Genomic DNA, 14634 nt, shown 5'->3' on the forward strand with positions numbered 1-14634 from the left:
ATTAAAGAAAATAACTGTCGGGCCTCCCGCGGCCTCAGCACAGGGTTTCTGAGGATCTAACAATGTGAACCAGAGAGGACTAGAACACAAATCCACAACAAAACAGCACAAACAACAACAAGACCGAGCCGCAGGCTGGAGGAGCCGACAGGTGACTTGATCCCGGGACGTGGTAAGATCCGGTCCAGCAGGTGGCGGCCGCGTGCTGCTCTGTGCTCCCTCATGACCGCGAAGAAGAAGCGGCGCGTTAATCTGAACCGAGCGGCTCTCTGGGCTGAACCGGACCGGTGTGCCGTGATATGGACGCGCATGAGTCCGTGGGGCCGAAGCGGCAGGAGGCGGACCGGCAGCTCCGCGGATTCGCTGAGCAGAGCTGCCGCCGGTGACGGTGCCGGTGCCGTGATGCTGGCCGTGCTTTCGTTCGTGTCCTACCCGCTGCTGGCCGTGTTGTCCCTGATCCGGTCGCTCCTCCGCTGGCTGTGGAGACGGACCGCGGCCGCTGTGAGATCCGGGCCCCGAGCCACTGCCGCCCCGCCGCTGCCGCTCCACGCCGCCAGGCTCGACAGCGGCCCGGGGCTCGGGAGCGGGAGCCCGGAGCGAGGCGAGCGGGTCAGGAGGCACCACGGCCGGGCCTTCGAGTTCATCTCTGCGGCGCTGAGGATCGATGAGGACGAGCGAGGTACCCGACGTTCATGGCAGCTTCCTAATTAGACCTTCGGTTGCTGTTCAACACTGATTTTCCTTTAGAAAACCGGTGATTTAAGCGCTGTTTCGCTCACTGAACATTGCGTCTGTTGTAAAGTTAATATTGAAATAGTCGCTGCTTCCTGGATGTGATTCATGCCGAGTGAAGAACTGACCCTTCGGGTTTATTGATCAGCACAGTCAGCGCGTCTTACGGCCGCCGTGCGCGCTGCTGACAGCACAGGTGGAACCGGAGGATTTCTGTATGGAGTTTGGTGTGAGAAGGTTTCTGGCTCTCCGGTGTCTGAGCACGCAGCAGCCGCGGTTTTGAGATCAGGAAACAGACCGTATCGATACTGATTGATCATTGATCGGCTGGAGGCTGCCGGCCTGTCAGCAGGGCTCCTGTGTGTAAACTGACAGGTTAAAGCAGAATGTTGTGTTTCAGGTGTATCTGTCCACAGGCCCCACAGTATTGGCAGGAGTTCCTCATATTAGAGGACTGTGAGTTTCTTTGTTAAACAGCTGTAAATGTTCCTCTGAACAGTTTGACTGTCAGTAATTGAGCCACAGTTATTAAATGTGAGGGTGGGGTCTGATTCTCTCTGGGTTTCAGCTGAGCTGCAGCAGTCAGTTAATGAGATGTGACAGCGGATCAGGATCCAGCAGATCAATACATCTGACCCGATCAGGCAGAGTGTCTGGCTGCCACAGACATACTGATGCCAGGCTAGCTGTTTCCACCTGTTTCCAGTTTTTATGCTAAGCTAAGCTAACTGGCTGCTGACTTCATATTTAGCCTTCGGACAGGGGTGAGGATGGTACTGATCTTATTCCGGTCTGTATTGGCCAGCCGTCGTGGCCTCTTCACAATAAAAGCCTCGCAGGAAACGGCTCATTAGCTGCTCATCGCTGTTCCCGCGCTCTTATTCTGGGATGTGAAGAGAAGATAAAACTGTTCATCTGCGAGTCGACTCAGTGACCAGTCGCAGCTTTGCTGTGTTCATTTCGGATGAGTGATGTCAGAGTGTGTGCTCATTTTCATTGGCTGACGTGTTGGCAGGTGACAAGCAGCAGGCGGTGGGCTGGTACCGGCGAGGGATCACAGAGCTGGAGAAAGGACTCGCCATCCAGATCTCAGGAAGCGGTGAGTTCAGTTTGGACTGCAGAGACAAACAAACGTCAGCAGGAAGGAGACATGAAACGAATCCAGAAGAACAAAAACTACATTTTCCACGTTCAGTGTCAAAAGATGTTGTTCTTCTGGGTTAGAACGTGTCACCCGGCTGCAGTCGCTGTCCGTCGTTTCACCTCCTCGTCTTCGTTTAGCTCCTCGTTTGTCCGAATGAAAAGCTGTGTTTTCTGCCCCCTACAGGAGAGAAATGTGAGCGCGACAGACGGCTGCAGAACAAGATGGCCGCCAACCTGCTCATGGCCAAAGGCCGGCTGCAGTCTTTAGGTAGGACCCCAGGTGTCAGCGTCCATGTCTGTCCCGTTTGTGTCTCTTTGTGGTTGTTTTGTGTCTTTTTATAGAATAAAATATGTCTCTTAGCAGATGTTCTGGAGCTTTCCATCATATCACATGATCTTCATCTGATGATGTTTCTCTTTTGTTGTGAAACTGTCGTACTGAGTCCTTTGAGGACTTCTGGTCCAGGCTCGGAGGTTCAGGCGGTCTCTCTGAACTACCTTGTCAGAGGTCTTTCTCTGAACCAGTTTTGGTTTCTGGCTCTTTTGTGACCTGTGTTTCTCTCTCTCTTTGCTCTTGTTGTTTTAGTCGCGGTGCTCTCAGGATCCAGGACTCAGACAGACCTCTCCACTGTCAGCACTAACCCCGCCTACCACACTGCCCACCTGTGCTCAGGTACGTCTGCGTGCTTCAGAGAGGGCCACAACACACAGCGCATCCACAGTGGTGCAAATCCGTCTGAAAGAAACCTGAAAATGAAACGTTCAGACTGATTAAAGTCACTTTTATACATAATTCAAGTCGTCGAAACTCTGAATAAACAGCAACAAACCAAAGTGTCTGAACATACAAACACTGACAACAACATCTACAGCAACATTTAAACGACCGTCTGTCCAAAGTCTGACACCAAACTGTCCTCACTGGAGACTTTCAGTGTGGATCCTCCAGACCAGCAGACAGCAGCTGTCCTGCCACTATCTGACAGGACACATGTGGACAGTGTACACCTGCACACCTTCGTCTGCTGTGAAAATGTGACTAAAGGTCAAAGAGATTCGGTTTTCTCATTTACTCGTAACTGTGTGTGTGTGTGTGTGTGTGTGTGTGTGTGTGTGGGGTCAGCAGGTGGCGCTGTCTCTAGAAAGAGAGACTGTTTAAATCCAGGACCATCCAGCAGACCGAAGCACTTCCCAAAGACATCCTCCTCCTCGGCGGGCCTCCATCGCTCACAGCGCCCCCCCGCCCTCAGTCACAGTAAGGTGTGTTTCATCGGTTCTGTCAGAGGGACTCGGGGCTCAGGTGAGTTTGTGGGTCCTCCTGTATCGTCACGCAGCGATCAAACCTTTCCCGTTGGACTCGTCCTGCAGGGCAGAACAAGTCGTCACAGTGTTAAAGTCAACTCCCCGACATCGACACCACAGAAGAAGAAAGACACAAAGACCCTGAAGAACGTCGACGGAAAGCTCGCCAACCTCATCCTCAACGATATCGTCGACAGGTGAGAGGCGCTAACGAGCTGCGAAATGTTTCGCTGATCCACTGAGCCGAGCCAGTACTAAGAGGGGGAGCGAAGGCGCTGCTGACCTCTGATTGGTTGGAGGGACTCCTCACCTGTCTAGCATGGAGCGACCACAGTCGCCTCCTCGATCCTGTCTGTGCTGAACACGACCTCTGCCAGCTGAAGTGAAGCTATGCTGTTATTGGTTGTTGGTATTGATTGTGTATCTGTTTTGGATTATCGGGTGTATTGATGGTGCGTTTCAGCGGCTCGTCCGTGAGGTTCGGAGACGTTGCCGGGCAGGATTTGGCGAAGCAGGCGCTGCAGGAGATCGTCATCCTGCCGGCGTTGAGGCCGGAGGTGAGTTCAGCAGCCGTCAGAGAAACGAAGCTTTTCTTTAGTTTAAATGTCTGCTGACAGTTTCTTCTTCTGCAGTTTTCCGTCTGTCAGCAGATTCTCTTCTTCTCTAGTTGTTTACAGGACTGCGTACTCCGGCCAGAGGACTTCTTCTGTTCGGTCCGCCCGGCAACGGCAAGACGATGCTGGTGAGTCTGAGAGACAAGAAGAAGAGATGATGATCTGTGTTTGTTTTCTGTTTTTTTCCTCTCACGTGTTAATTTCAGTGTTAATTTTCTGTTTTGTTTGATAAATTATGACTGAAAACAAATAAAACGGCTCATCATGAAGCTGAGTTACATGAATCACACGTCAGGTTCAGTCCTGAAAACAGTCAGATGATGTGACTGTGACGGGAATGCTAATGTCAGCATGCTAACAAGCACACGGTGACAATGCTAACATGCTAATTTTTAACATGTAAATTGCTCACCATCTTAGTTCAGATCCTTAGCAGGCTAACATTAGCATCTTATAAACCGCGATTATATTACATCATCAAATTTTTAAAACACCAGACTTCACGTGAGACGACAGAGAAACACCTGGCAACAGACAGGTGAGGAGAGAGACAGACAGACAGACAGACAGGTGAGGAGAGAGACAGACAGACAGACAGACAGGCGAGGAGAGAGACAGACAGACAGACAGACAGGTGAGGAGACAGACAGGTGAGGAGAGAGACAGACAGACAGACAGGTGAGGAGAGAGACAGACAGACAGGTGAGGAGAGAGACGGACGGACAAGCAGACAGGTGAGGAGAGAGACAGACAGACAGACAGACAGGTGAGGAGACAGACAGGTGAGGAGAGAGATGGACAGACAGACAGGTGAGGAGAGAGACGGACGGACAAGCAGACAGGTGAGGAGAGAGACAGACAGACAGACAGACAGACAGACAGGTGAGGAGAGAGACGGACAAACAGACAGGTGAGGAGAGAGACGGACTGACAAGCAGACAGGTGAAAGTTGACACCTGTGCTGTGTGATCTGCTGCAGATTTAAACTGTGGAGGCTGTTTTAAAAACGCTGTGTTTATCTGGATGGAGGCTGAAACTTTTACAAATGTAACTCTTAGCTTAGCATGTTAGCATGCTAACATTTGCTAATTGGCATTAAACTCAAAGCACACCTGTCCAGTCACTTCCTGTCCACTGATTAGACTAATGGGCGTGATGCATCAGAGGAGACGACCAGGTGGAGCAGCGTTTGACCCTCACCTGTTCTGTCTCTGTTCACGTTCTGCGAGTTTTCTCGGAGGTCGAGACAAACATGGACGCCTCCCCTCAGCCAAACACTGCAGGCCAGTGTAGTTTAACCCAGACTGACCTGATGTCATGATGATGTCACCATCTCGATGACGTGAACATTCAGACGGAACGTTTCCGTTGTTTCATCCAGCCGCCGTGACATGAACGCGGCATTAAAACCATGAAGATAACGTTTACTGTCGAGTCAAATTACAGCCGTCAGCGAGGACAGAGCAGCACCCACACCTGTCAGGACTTTTAGTTTCCTGACGCTTTCATCCCCTCCAGGCTAAAGCTGTGGCAGCTGAGTCCAACGCCACCTTCTTCAACATCAGCGCCGCCAGTTTAACCTCCAAATACGTGAGTTACTCTGATACAGTTCGTACCTGCCGCGGTGGGAAACCGCCGACCTTCACCACAACGGCTTCTCTGTTTGTGTGCAGGTGGGTGAGGGGGAGAAACTGGTCCGAGCTCTGTTCTCTGTGGCCAGAGAGCTGCAGCCCTCCATCATCTTCATCGGTAACTCTCACTCTACATCAGTGGCTCTCGATCTGTGGGCCCACATGAGCGGGGGGGCGAGTGGTGGTAGCAGACGTTGCAACGCTCAGCCGAATGAGGCTGACGTAGCGATGCTAGCTTAGCTCAGCTCAGCTCAGGTAGCATCGATGACGATATTTGACGGTTTTGTTGTTTGTGCTCAGATGAAGTGGACAGTCTGCTGTGTGAGCGGAGGGAGGGCGAGCACGACGCCAGCCGACGCCTCAAGACCGAGTTCCTCGTCGAGTTTGACGGAGTAATATGTTGAATTGTTCACAAATGAATGAGTTCGTGCCTCCGCGTTAACCGGAGGACTCATCGGCAAACACTGATGGATCATCGCTTGTTCCAGGTCCAGTCAGGAGGAGACGAGCGCGTGCTGGTGATGGGAGCCACCAACAGGCCTCAGGAGCTGGACGAGGCTGTTCTCAGGTCAGCCGCCTGTTTTTCACCAATCTCACCACGATGTTTGTGTCTCTGTAGTCGTTTTGTGTTCCTCTGGATATTAGGCCTAGACTCACTTTACAAAATGTTATAGGAAACCGTTTCAGGTTCAGCTTCTGTTTTACTGATAATAGTTTTGAATTAATCGAGTAAATGAATTTGACTTTGGAAGCTGTGCGTCAGCGCCCCCTGCTGTTCTGTCGATGGCAGCACTCAGCTTGGCTTTCGTTGATTCTTTGCAGGCGCTTCGCTAAACGTGTGTATGTAGCTCTGCCAGCCGAGGAGGTGAGTTCGGCCTTCAGTTAGCGGTGTCAGACGTACAGATGTTGGCGGTCGGCCTGAGTGATGAGACGCTGCTCTCCTTCCTTCTCAGACTCGCTTCAAGCTGCTGAAGAACCTGTTGGAGAAACACGGAAACCCGCTGAGTCACAGAGAGCTCAGCCAGCTGGCCAGGTGACCACTCATCAAACAAATCATGTCGAGTCATTGTTTCACAGATTAGGATATTGACCAGTGAGCGACGGAGACGCGTCCCCACATCTCTGTGGAAAGTCAGGCTGCTCTTTCCATCCAGCAGAGGGCAGCGACACACACTGTTTACAACAAGAAGAGACCGCCTGAACCTTGTTTGTCTGTCTCTGATTGGTTTAGAATGACAGAGGGCTACTCGGGCAGTGACCTCACCTCTCTGGCTAAAGACGCCTCCCTGGGACCAATCAGAGGTGAGACCTTAAAGGATAACTTTAGTTTTTTACAACCTGGACCTTATTTGTAGCATTAAATACGACCATTTACTCCCCCAGACAACTTTGGTGGCATTTGGAGTCGTTTTGAAGAAATTAGCCCCAGAGGAGCGGCGCGTATATCCGTATAATGCGAGTACTCGGGGTATCCATGCGCAGCCTCTATATAACACATAATCTGCAGAAACTCGTTCATATTCTAATATTTAGTTATGATGTGCTGGTGCTATTCCCCTTGAGAACCTGCGAACGTAACGCAGCTAACTGTCGAAAAAACAGCACAAATCTGAACCGAGTTTATAAGAAGTGTGTTTCCTCATTTGTAATCAGGGTTGTTTCGTGTTCCGGCCCTGAAGGCGTGGAATGACGGTCAGATGGGGGCGCTCACTGATTTGTCACAGTGTTAAATGTTTGTTTGGTCTGTCTGAGAGAATATTCCAGACGTGCGGTCGTTGATTATTCGGGCCTGTTTTCATGAAGCGTGTCCGTGTGTTTCGGCAGAGTTGCATCCGGAACAAGTGAGGAACGTGGAGGCCAGTGAGGTGAGTTCACCGGCTGGTGATCGACCGATCGCTGATCAGGTATTGATTGAAATGATTCTCTCGCTCCCCAAACGTCCTGAAACCCCTGAGGCTTCAGCTGCAGGAAACAGTTTATGTTTCAGGGCTGAAGCTTCAGTCTGAACAGGTGCAAGACAAGCTCACCTGTAGCACGCGCCATTAGTAGTGACAACGTGTCACTGTCAGGTGATCACCTTGTATCTCCAGTTTTTAGGAAAGAAACACGAAGGAACAAAGAAGTGAAACAACAGAAAACAACAGAAGATAGAGATGGAGTTAATCTAATTCTAAAATGTAAAGGCTAAAGCTAGCGGTTCCTCAGATTCATGTGGTGAGTTCAAAGTTCAGTGATTCCCTCGGAGGGTTAGTGAGTGGGGGGTAGAAAGTCTCCAGAATGGAAATGCTGAGCAGCAGCTCAGGGAGTAAACTCTGGTTTTCTCCGCAGGTCCGAAACATTTGTTTCAGAGACTTCGTGGAGTCTCTGAAGAAGATCAAGAGCAGCGTCGGTCCACAGACTCTGGAGCTCTACGTCCGCTGGAACAGAGACTACGGAGACACGACGGCCGTCTGAGCCGCAGACCAACAGACAAACCTCGAGTTTAATCAGCAGAGTGTTAGCACCGTCTCATGTCTCTGGTTCCTCACCTGGACTCTGATGTCCAAAGATCTTCTTTTAAATAACTGAACTGTTTGTAGTGATTCAGTGTTTTGGTACGACTCGTGTTCAGGCTACATTAAACTCACATGAACTTGACAACTTTGGGTTCTTTTATTAAAATAAGCTGATTTCTGAAATGTCGTGTAAACGAGAAACCGGGTGGAATGTCACCTCTAACCACAAAAAGCTGAGCTAACTGATAGCGCTAGCTAATGTTACAGCACGAACGTGGCGTCCATGAGTAGCATCACTTCTGCGCAGTGATGCGGTTGGTGGGCGTAGTCCTGTAGAAATAGTTCCTACATAAAGCTGCTCACAAGGTCTGTGGAGGATCTTGAGTAAAGTGGATTGAAACGCTGCTGTAGAGTTTTTCAAATTCAAATTCAGCCCATGAATCAGTATCTGAGGTTTTTCCTTTGTCTTTATTTAAACTGCATTCATGTTCTGGTTTATTTTGTTCATGTTTGTCGTGTTTGAAGCACATCGAGTTCAGTCTGAACCACGAAGGATCAAAACCCTCCTGAGACTGTGGAGTGTTTAAGCCAACAGCTGCTGGACTGCATCTGTAGGTGTATGCTAATCTATGCTAACGGCGCTCTCCCTCCCCTCCTGCTGCTTTGAAGCTCCCCTCCCCCTGTAGGCTAACGAGCCACCTTCCTCCACAGCGCTGAACACGGCTGCTCATCTTCAGCCGCATGAAACGCATGTTAAAGTTTAATTCACCACTTCGGTCAGGAACAGGGACCGCTGCTGCAGTCACTTACGCTTCTTTTAGCTTTAGCTGTTTTGACTGTTTTCTTAAAGACTTAATTCTTTATTAATCACACGTGTTCAGTGTCACAGTCACGATGTTTCGCAGCTTTAATGATGTTTTTTGTTGTTTACTGCAACGACCAGATTAGAGGCCAAACACCGTCTGTGACGAACCTTCACGTCTGTTTCCGGTCCAAACACATCCTGACGAAGTGTTGACCCTCGCTCCATCCTCGCTGTGAACCACTGAGCCTTTCAGTCATGATGATGATGATGATCACCTGTTACCAATCAGCCTGTTTACCTGTGGAATGATCCAAACAGGTGTTTTTGGAGCGTTCCACATCTTTCCCAGTCTTTAGTTGCTCCTGATCTGGAGCCGGGTGTCTCCTCACGTCGCCCCTCAAACAGCAGCAGTGAAAAGAGCGTCCGGTCCTTGAACGCAGCACTGAGGGGGGAGTCAGTGGAGCTCAGTAATTGGGCTAATTTGATTCATCCTGATGCATTTCCAGAGCATCCTCTCATGACTTTTTAATGTGCTCTTCCCATAAAAAGCTTAGCCTAGTTAGAAGTTGGGTCATTAAGATCAGAGTGTGTTCACTGCTGCTCTAAAAAGAGACAACCGCGAGTCTGTATTGATGAGTGATCGGTGGCCTGATCAGATCAGACTGCTGCAGCTCAGCCAGTTAAACATTCAATGAGTCCAAACTGGTTTCTGTCTGCTGCTGACGTCCAACATGTGTCAGAGGAAGAGTTTTCAAAACGTGGGATCATTTATAGGTTTCTAAAAGAAGAGCAAATAAAAAAACAGTACTGCATATAGTACTACACAGGAGCTGTAGTGGTACTAGTAGTAGAAGTGATAAAAGCAGTGGCAGCTGTAACAGCAGAAGTGTGACTACGAGCTGTTTGCTAACATTTGCTTCCCTTCCAGAGCGAGGCAGTCAGCTTCAGTCTTCACTGAGTCTGATTCTGGCTAGTTCCATTACCGCAGCAGTAATCCTGGTACAAGGGACAGTAGAAGCAGTAGAAATAATACTAGTGACAGCAGAAGTAATTGGAGTACAAGTAAGAGTATCATTAAAATTCATGGTAATTGTACTGATGTGACAGTAGGAATAAGATACTGGGAGAATATGTTTAGCTTGTGTTGAGGCTGAGGAGGAAGACTTCAGATGTTGCTCATTCTTTAACATGTGGAGCTTCAGGTTGAGGTCGAGGACAGACGTTCTTTAGAAGAGACAGGGACAGATTCACCGTCTGTACTGTTAAAGGTCGGTGCAGGCCATATATATATATATGTCAGAAAAAAAGTATGTATGTATCTATATATTTATATAAACTGCCAGGAATTCTGTAGACTTTCACAGACTGTACACAAAGTTAACATGGAGGATAAAGTGACAACAGCATTAATGATACTGCACAGGAATAATTATGTATACGTCACAGTAGAATACTATTATGTACTGATACGTACAGTACTCAATGAGAGTGGAAAAGAGCAGTACTGCAAGGTACAAGGTGTTTGATAGATCACACATCGCTGTAACAACGCTGGAGTCAAACACTCTGACTGTTGGTATGAAGGACCTGCGCTCCTCTACATCGTGTGTGTGTGTGTGTGTGTGTGATGCAGAAACAAGGTCATGCTGCTGAGGCTCAGGAAATATTGTCTTGGGTGGAAGGAGGAGAAGCTTTGCTTTACAGTATCTCTCACTCGTACAGAGGGGAGGAGAGAGAGAGAGAGAGACAGACAGACAGACAGGGAGGGAGGGAGGGACAGTTGGATGTAAAATTGTTGCCGTACTGAAATCACCGCCTGCAGCTGGAAAGCGAGGACGACTCCTCAGTCGATCCAGATGAGTTTCAGACTGATGATGTTTCAGCTTTCTGTTCGCTGCTGTGGAGGAAACAGGAAGAGACGAGGACACTTTGGACTCGAGATCACTCTCTGCTTCTTTCTCGGGAACATCTGGATTTCTCGACACATTTTTTGTTGAAGCTTATTTTGAAAAAACTAAACGAGAAACTTCCTCCCTCACGGCTCAAAGACGACCTGCTGAGAGGACCAGCAGAGGAGCAAAGTGTTGTGGATCACTGGCGATCACTGTGGATCATCATTAAGCTTGATCCTGACTGACTTCAGCCCAGAGGTGGACCTGCTGGATCAGGATTCCAGAGCTACAAACGATGCATCGATTCCGTCATGATCGTCTGTATTTTGTTCTACTTGAATTTGGACACTAAAACAACAGCAAGTCCAAGAGAACCAGTCCACAGCTGGATCATCGATCCAGTTTGAAACAAGTGATTCAAGTTTATGGACCATCCGATGTGGACCCTGACCATAGAAAACATGATGTGCTTCACTGAAGTTTTGAAGCCTAGATTTTGGTTTTCCTCACTTACTAGAACTGGGATGAGGAAGCTGTCAGTCAAACAAAGACATAGTCTGGAACAGTCCTTCCCAGCCAGCCCGAAAATAGAAAATATATATAAAGAAGTATTGATTCAGCTCTAACACCTGAACGCCAGGAAAATCTGGAAGAGTCCTGGTGATTTGGCGACACCTGTGGTTACTGATGGTAACAGAAAGTGCAATTTAATACTACAAGTCCCAGAATTCTTGGGGCAGCAAAACAAACTATTGTCAGATTAATAAAGAAGTGAGGCAGTAATTAACCTTTTTCCATCATTCTGTGAGCAGCTTTGATCTGATGTAATGCTGCAGCAGGAGTCTGCTGACAGCAGGAGTCTGCAGACAGCAGGAGTCTGCTGACAGCAGGAGTCTGCTGACAGCAGGAGTCTGCAGACAGCAGGACGCAGTGAAAGTGACAGGAGTTTGTTACCTGGCTCAGAAGTTGAAGGTGTGCAGCCTGCAGCTCTTCATCTATCAGCTCACTGTGGCTGCTCCTTCTTCTTCCATCACTTCAAACCGATTCGCTGTCAAACCATGCAGAAAATGGCTGTTGTCTTTTTTTGTAGACACATTTTTGATGAACAATAGCGGTCAGTACCAACTCACTAACAAACGCACCGTATTTCCTGTGACTACTTCATAATAAAAGTCAACTTATGTTTCGCCAGTTAAATGCTTTTAGTATGAAGCTGCAGGAGCAGGAAATGTTTGGTTTAATACAGCATTTCTTTTGGGAACTTTGCCGCAGACGCTCGGTTCTCATACTGCATATATAGAAATAATTCTAGTAATACTTTTATCATTGGGTCATCTCAATCTTGGACTCAAACACTGCTTTATAACCTCACTCGTCAATGGATACAAACATTTGAAATTATAAATTTAACTATTGTAAGAAAAACTTTGTTGAGTTTTCTGGGAGCAGCATCTAGTGGTCATTAGAAGAACTGCAGCCGAACAGAGTCGAGCACTGAGGCGTTTGTTTGTCTCAGGTCATTTCACCTGGTTTAAAAACTCAACCTGTGTTCAGACCAGTGATGGTTCCCCCACGACCCGCTGCTAACAGGCCCCACATCTGCCTGACGGCGGTCCTCATCATGACCAGCCTGGCGCTGGTGGACGCCTACCTGGTGGAGCAGAATCCTGGTCCCAGGAGGATCGGTGTGTGCGTCACTGTGCTGGCTGGGGACGTGTGTTTCCTCATCGTGCTGCGATACATCGCCGTCTGGGCTGCGTCTGAGGTGCACACGGCCCGGCGAGGCTACGCCATGATCCTCTGGTTCTTCTACATATTCATCCTGGAGATCAAGGTCTACTTTGTGTATCAGAACTACAAGTTGCAGGATGTGAATGAAGACGCAGAGACAGACACCAGTGTGTCCAGGAGAGCTCTTACACTGCTGTTGTCTGTCTGCATGCCGACGGTCTTCCTCACACTGGCGGCGATAGATCATTTGGAGTACTTACGGCCGTATAAGAAAAGAGAGGAGATAAGGAGTCGGCTCTTCTGGGTGGTGGTGGACCTCCTGGACGTTGTAGACATTCAGGCCAGCCTGTGGGAGCTTCAGAGGGAAGCGCTCCCCCTGTGGGTGGAGGGACTGATGTTCTTTTACTGCTACATCCTCCTCCTGGTGCTGCCCTGCGTCTCCCTGAGCGAGATCAGCATGCAGGGGGTGAACATCGTCCCACACAAAATGATGCTCTACCCCATCCTCAGTCTCGCCAGCATCAACGTCATCACCCTCTTGATTCGTGGAGGAAACCTGCTGCTTTATGGAGATATTCGAGTGTCTGGGATCATGATGGGAAAGAACGTGGTCGCTGTAGTCGTGAAGAGCTGCAGTCTGGTCCAGTACAGAAAATATCTGCCGGCTTCTCCTCCCGCAGGTCGAGGAGCCGAGATGCAGAAGAACTCTCTGGCTGATGTTCGGATGTCGAACACCCCGCCGGTGGTGCTGCCCAGAGTCGTGATCGAGGACTTCACCACCATACCAGAGGAAGAGGAGGGTGACGACAGATGTGAGCAAACATGAGCGAGGACGAGACAAATGTAACCCCCCACCCACAATGAAACAAGACCCACACTATGAGCAACAAGGGGCCAGGATCCATTTACAGGATCACAATGAGAACCTTTCTCAGAAAGTTCTAGTATTTCTGTGCAGCTTTTTTCCAGTTCAGTCCAGAGACCACCAGGAGTACTGAGGCGTTCACAGTGAGCGGCTACTCTGAGCAGATGCAATGAAAGACAAGCACCAAACATGACAGACACCTTCCAACATTCGGTTACCTGTCTGGGTCCCAGTGACTCCACCCACCACCGATGGAAACACCTTTGAACACCACCAGCAGTGAGCAGCAGACTGTCGTTGACTCACTTTACATGAGGAGCAAAGCTAAACAACGTGAAGGCGGGAAGAAGAAAGAGAAGCCTCAAAATCAGCGTCCGAATGACGAGAGGCCATGAACCATCTGCCACAGAACCTGATCTGACTCAGTCTAAATAAGCCACCAAACCAACTTATCTATTATTATTATTAAGACAGGACGAGGGTTTTTATTTCACATGTTCTTCACCTTCTCCAGTTTGTTTAGGAATCAATGTGTGTTAACCACCTGACTCTTGTAGACACTGAAGGGTCTGGACCTGCTGGTTGGAACGTCCACTTACTCAAACTTAAACTCAGATGAAACTCTGTGTACTTCTGGTCACATGTCTCATCTGCTGATTTGAGTTTTGACCAGTTTGAACTTTGGGAAATACGTTTAAACAGATGTTCACATTGATGCAGCTCTCACATCTGTCCAGTTAATCTAAGTTTATATGTTGTGGTTTAAACCTCGTTTGTCTTCAGAGAGAAAACAGGCGATGGTGTTTTTTAAGAGTTTAAATATATTTTATTCTGAAGTGGACAGCAGAGAGTGACAGGAAGTGAGGGGACAGGAAGTGAGGGAACAAGAAGCGAGGGGACAGGAAGCAAGGAATGATTTATGACATGACTCAAATAAGAGAGTCTCAGTATAAACTCAGTTCTAAACACCTCAGAGGATTTGGCTGCTGGATGAGACTGCAGTACAGCAGTTGGACCACAAGGTGGCATCAGAGGCCTGCGTGTCACATGATGCATTTAGATCAATTTATAATTCAAAACTGATTATTGTGATGCTAATAGTAGCATGTAAGAGTCAGGTGAACGTCTCTTTGAGATTAAAATCTGCTTCAGGAGGTCAAAGTGGATCCTGAAAGCGTCAACAAATACAAACATGTGTGTTTCCATAGAGACCGTTAATAAAACAAGAGCTTATTCATCTTCTCTACATCTGTCAATGATGACTTCAAATGATGTCATCATGATCTAACTCCTGCACAGTATATGTCATTGATTGATTGATTGATTGATATATAAGAATGTTTTTTTCCCGATGTTTTGGTCTATTTAAATGAGACTGTTCATAACGTGTTGAACGAACATGAATATTATTAAAATTACATTTT

At 48.3% G+C, this 14634-nt stretch overlaps 2 protein-coding genes across 5 annotated transcripts; both read left to right on the forward strand.

Annotated features, from left to right (window-relative positions):
- The first annotated feature begins 251 nt into the window (after window positions 1-251).
- spast (spastin) lies at window positions 252-8026 on the forward strand. 4 transcript variants are annotated; one of them, XM_041933196.1, is made up of 17 exons: window positions 252-679; window positions 1748-1831; window positions 2060-2143; window positions 2462-2548; window positions 2999-3135; window positions 3244-3374; window positions 3641-3734; window positions 3845-3919; window positions 5310-5381; window positions 5465-5540; window positions 5723-5814; window positions 5911-5990; window positions 6245-6287; window positions 6376-6455; window positions 6654-6724; window positions 7247-7326; window positions 7751-8026. In XM_041933196.1, the coding sequence occupies exons 1-17, from the start codon at window positions 310-312 to the stop codon at window positions 7874-7876; spliced, it is 1782 nt and encodes a 593-aa protein (XP_041789130.1). In that variant the 5' UTR covers window positions 252-309; the 3' UTR covers window positions 7877-8026. The 4 variants fall into 4 exon arrangements, with proteins under 4 accessions (XP_041789130.1, XP_041789133.1, XP_041789131.1 ...); XM_041933199.1 differs by having other exon boundaries at window positions 7247-7287; XM_041933197.1 differs by having other exon boundaries at window positions 3002-3135.
- A 4149-nt stretch (window positions 8027-12175) lies between these two features.
- Window positions 12176-13171, forward strand: LOC121604107 (transmembrane protein 121-like). Its single transcript, XM_041933516.1, has one exon. The coding sequence runs from the start codon at window positions 12176-12178 to the stop codon at window positions 13169-13171; it is 996 nt and encodes a 331-aa protein (XP_041789450.1).
- The last annotated feature ends 1463 nt before the right edge of the window (window positions 13172-14634 follow it).

Source organism: Chelmon rostratus, chromosome 3, assembly GCF_017976325.1.
Source record: "Chelmon rostratus isolate fCheRos1 chromosome 3, fCheRos1.pri, whole genome shotgun sequence".
Lineage (NCBI taxonomy): Eukaryota > Metazoa > Chordata > Actinopteri > Chaetodontiformes > Chaetodontidae > Chelmon > Chelmon rostratus.

Bases quoted from the DNA above. Each gene is read 5' to 3' on its own strand.
- spast (XM_041933196.1), top strand. From the start codon at position 310: ATGAGTCCGTGGGGCCGAAGCGGCAGGAGGCGGACCGGCAGCTCCGCG. The intron at 2,144-2,461 runs GTAGGACCCCAG...TTGTTGTTTTAG, and splicing joins AGGCCGGCTGCAGTCTTTAG to TCGCGGTGCTCTCAGGATCC. The intron at 5,991-6,244 runs GTCAGCCGCCTG...GATTCTTTGCAG, and splicing joins CTGGACGAGGCTGTTCTCAG to GCGCTTCGCTAAACGTGTGT.
- LOC121604107 (XM_041933516.1), top strand. From the start codon at position 12,176: ATGGTTCCCCCACGACCCGCTGCTAACAGGCCCCACATCTGCCTGACG.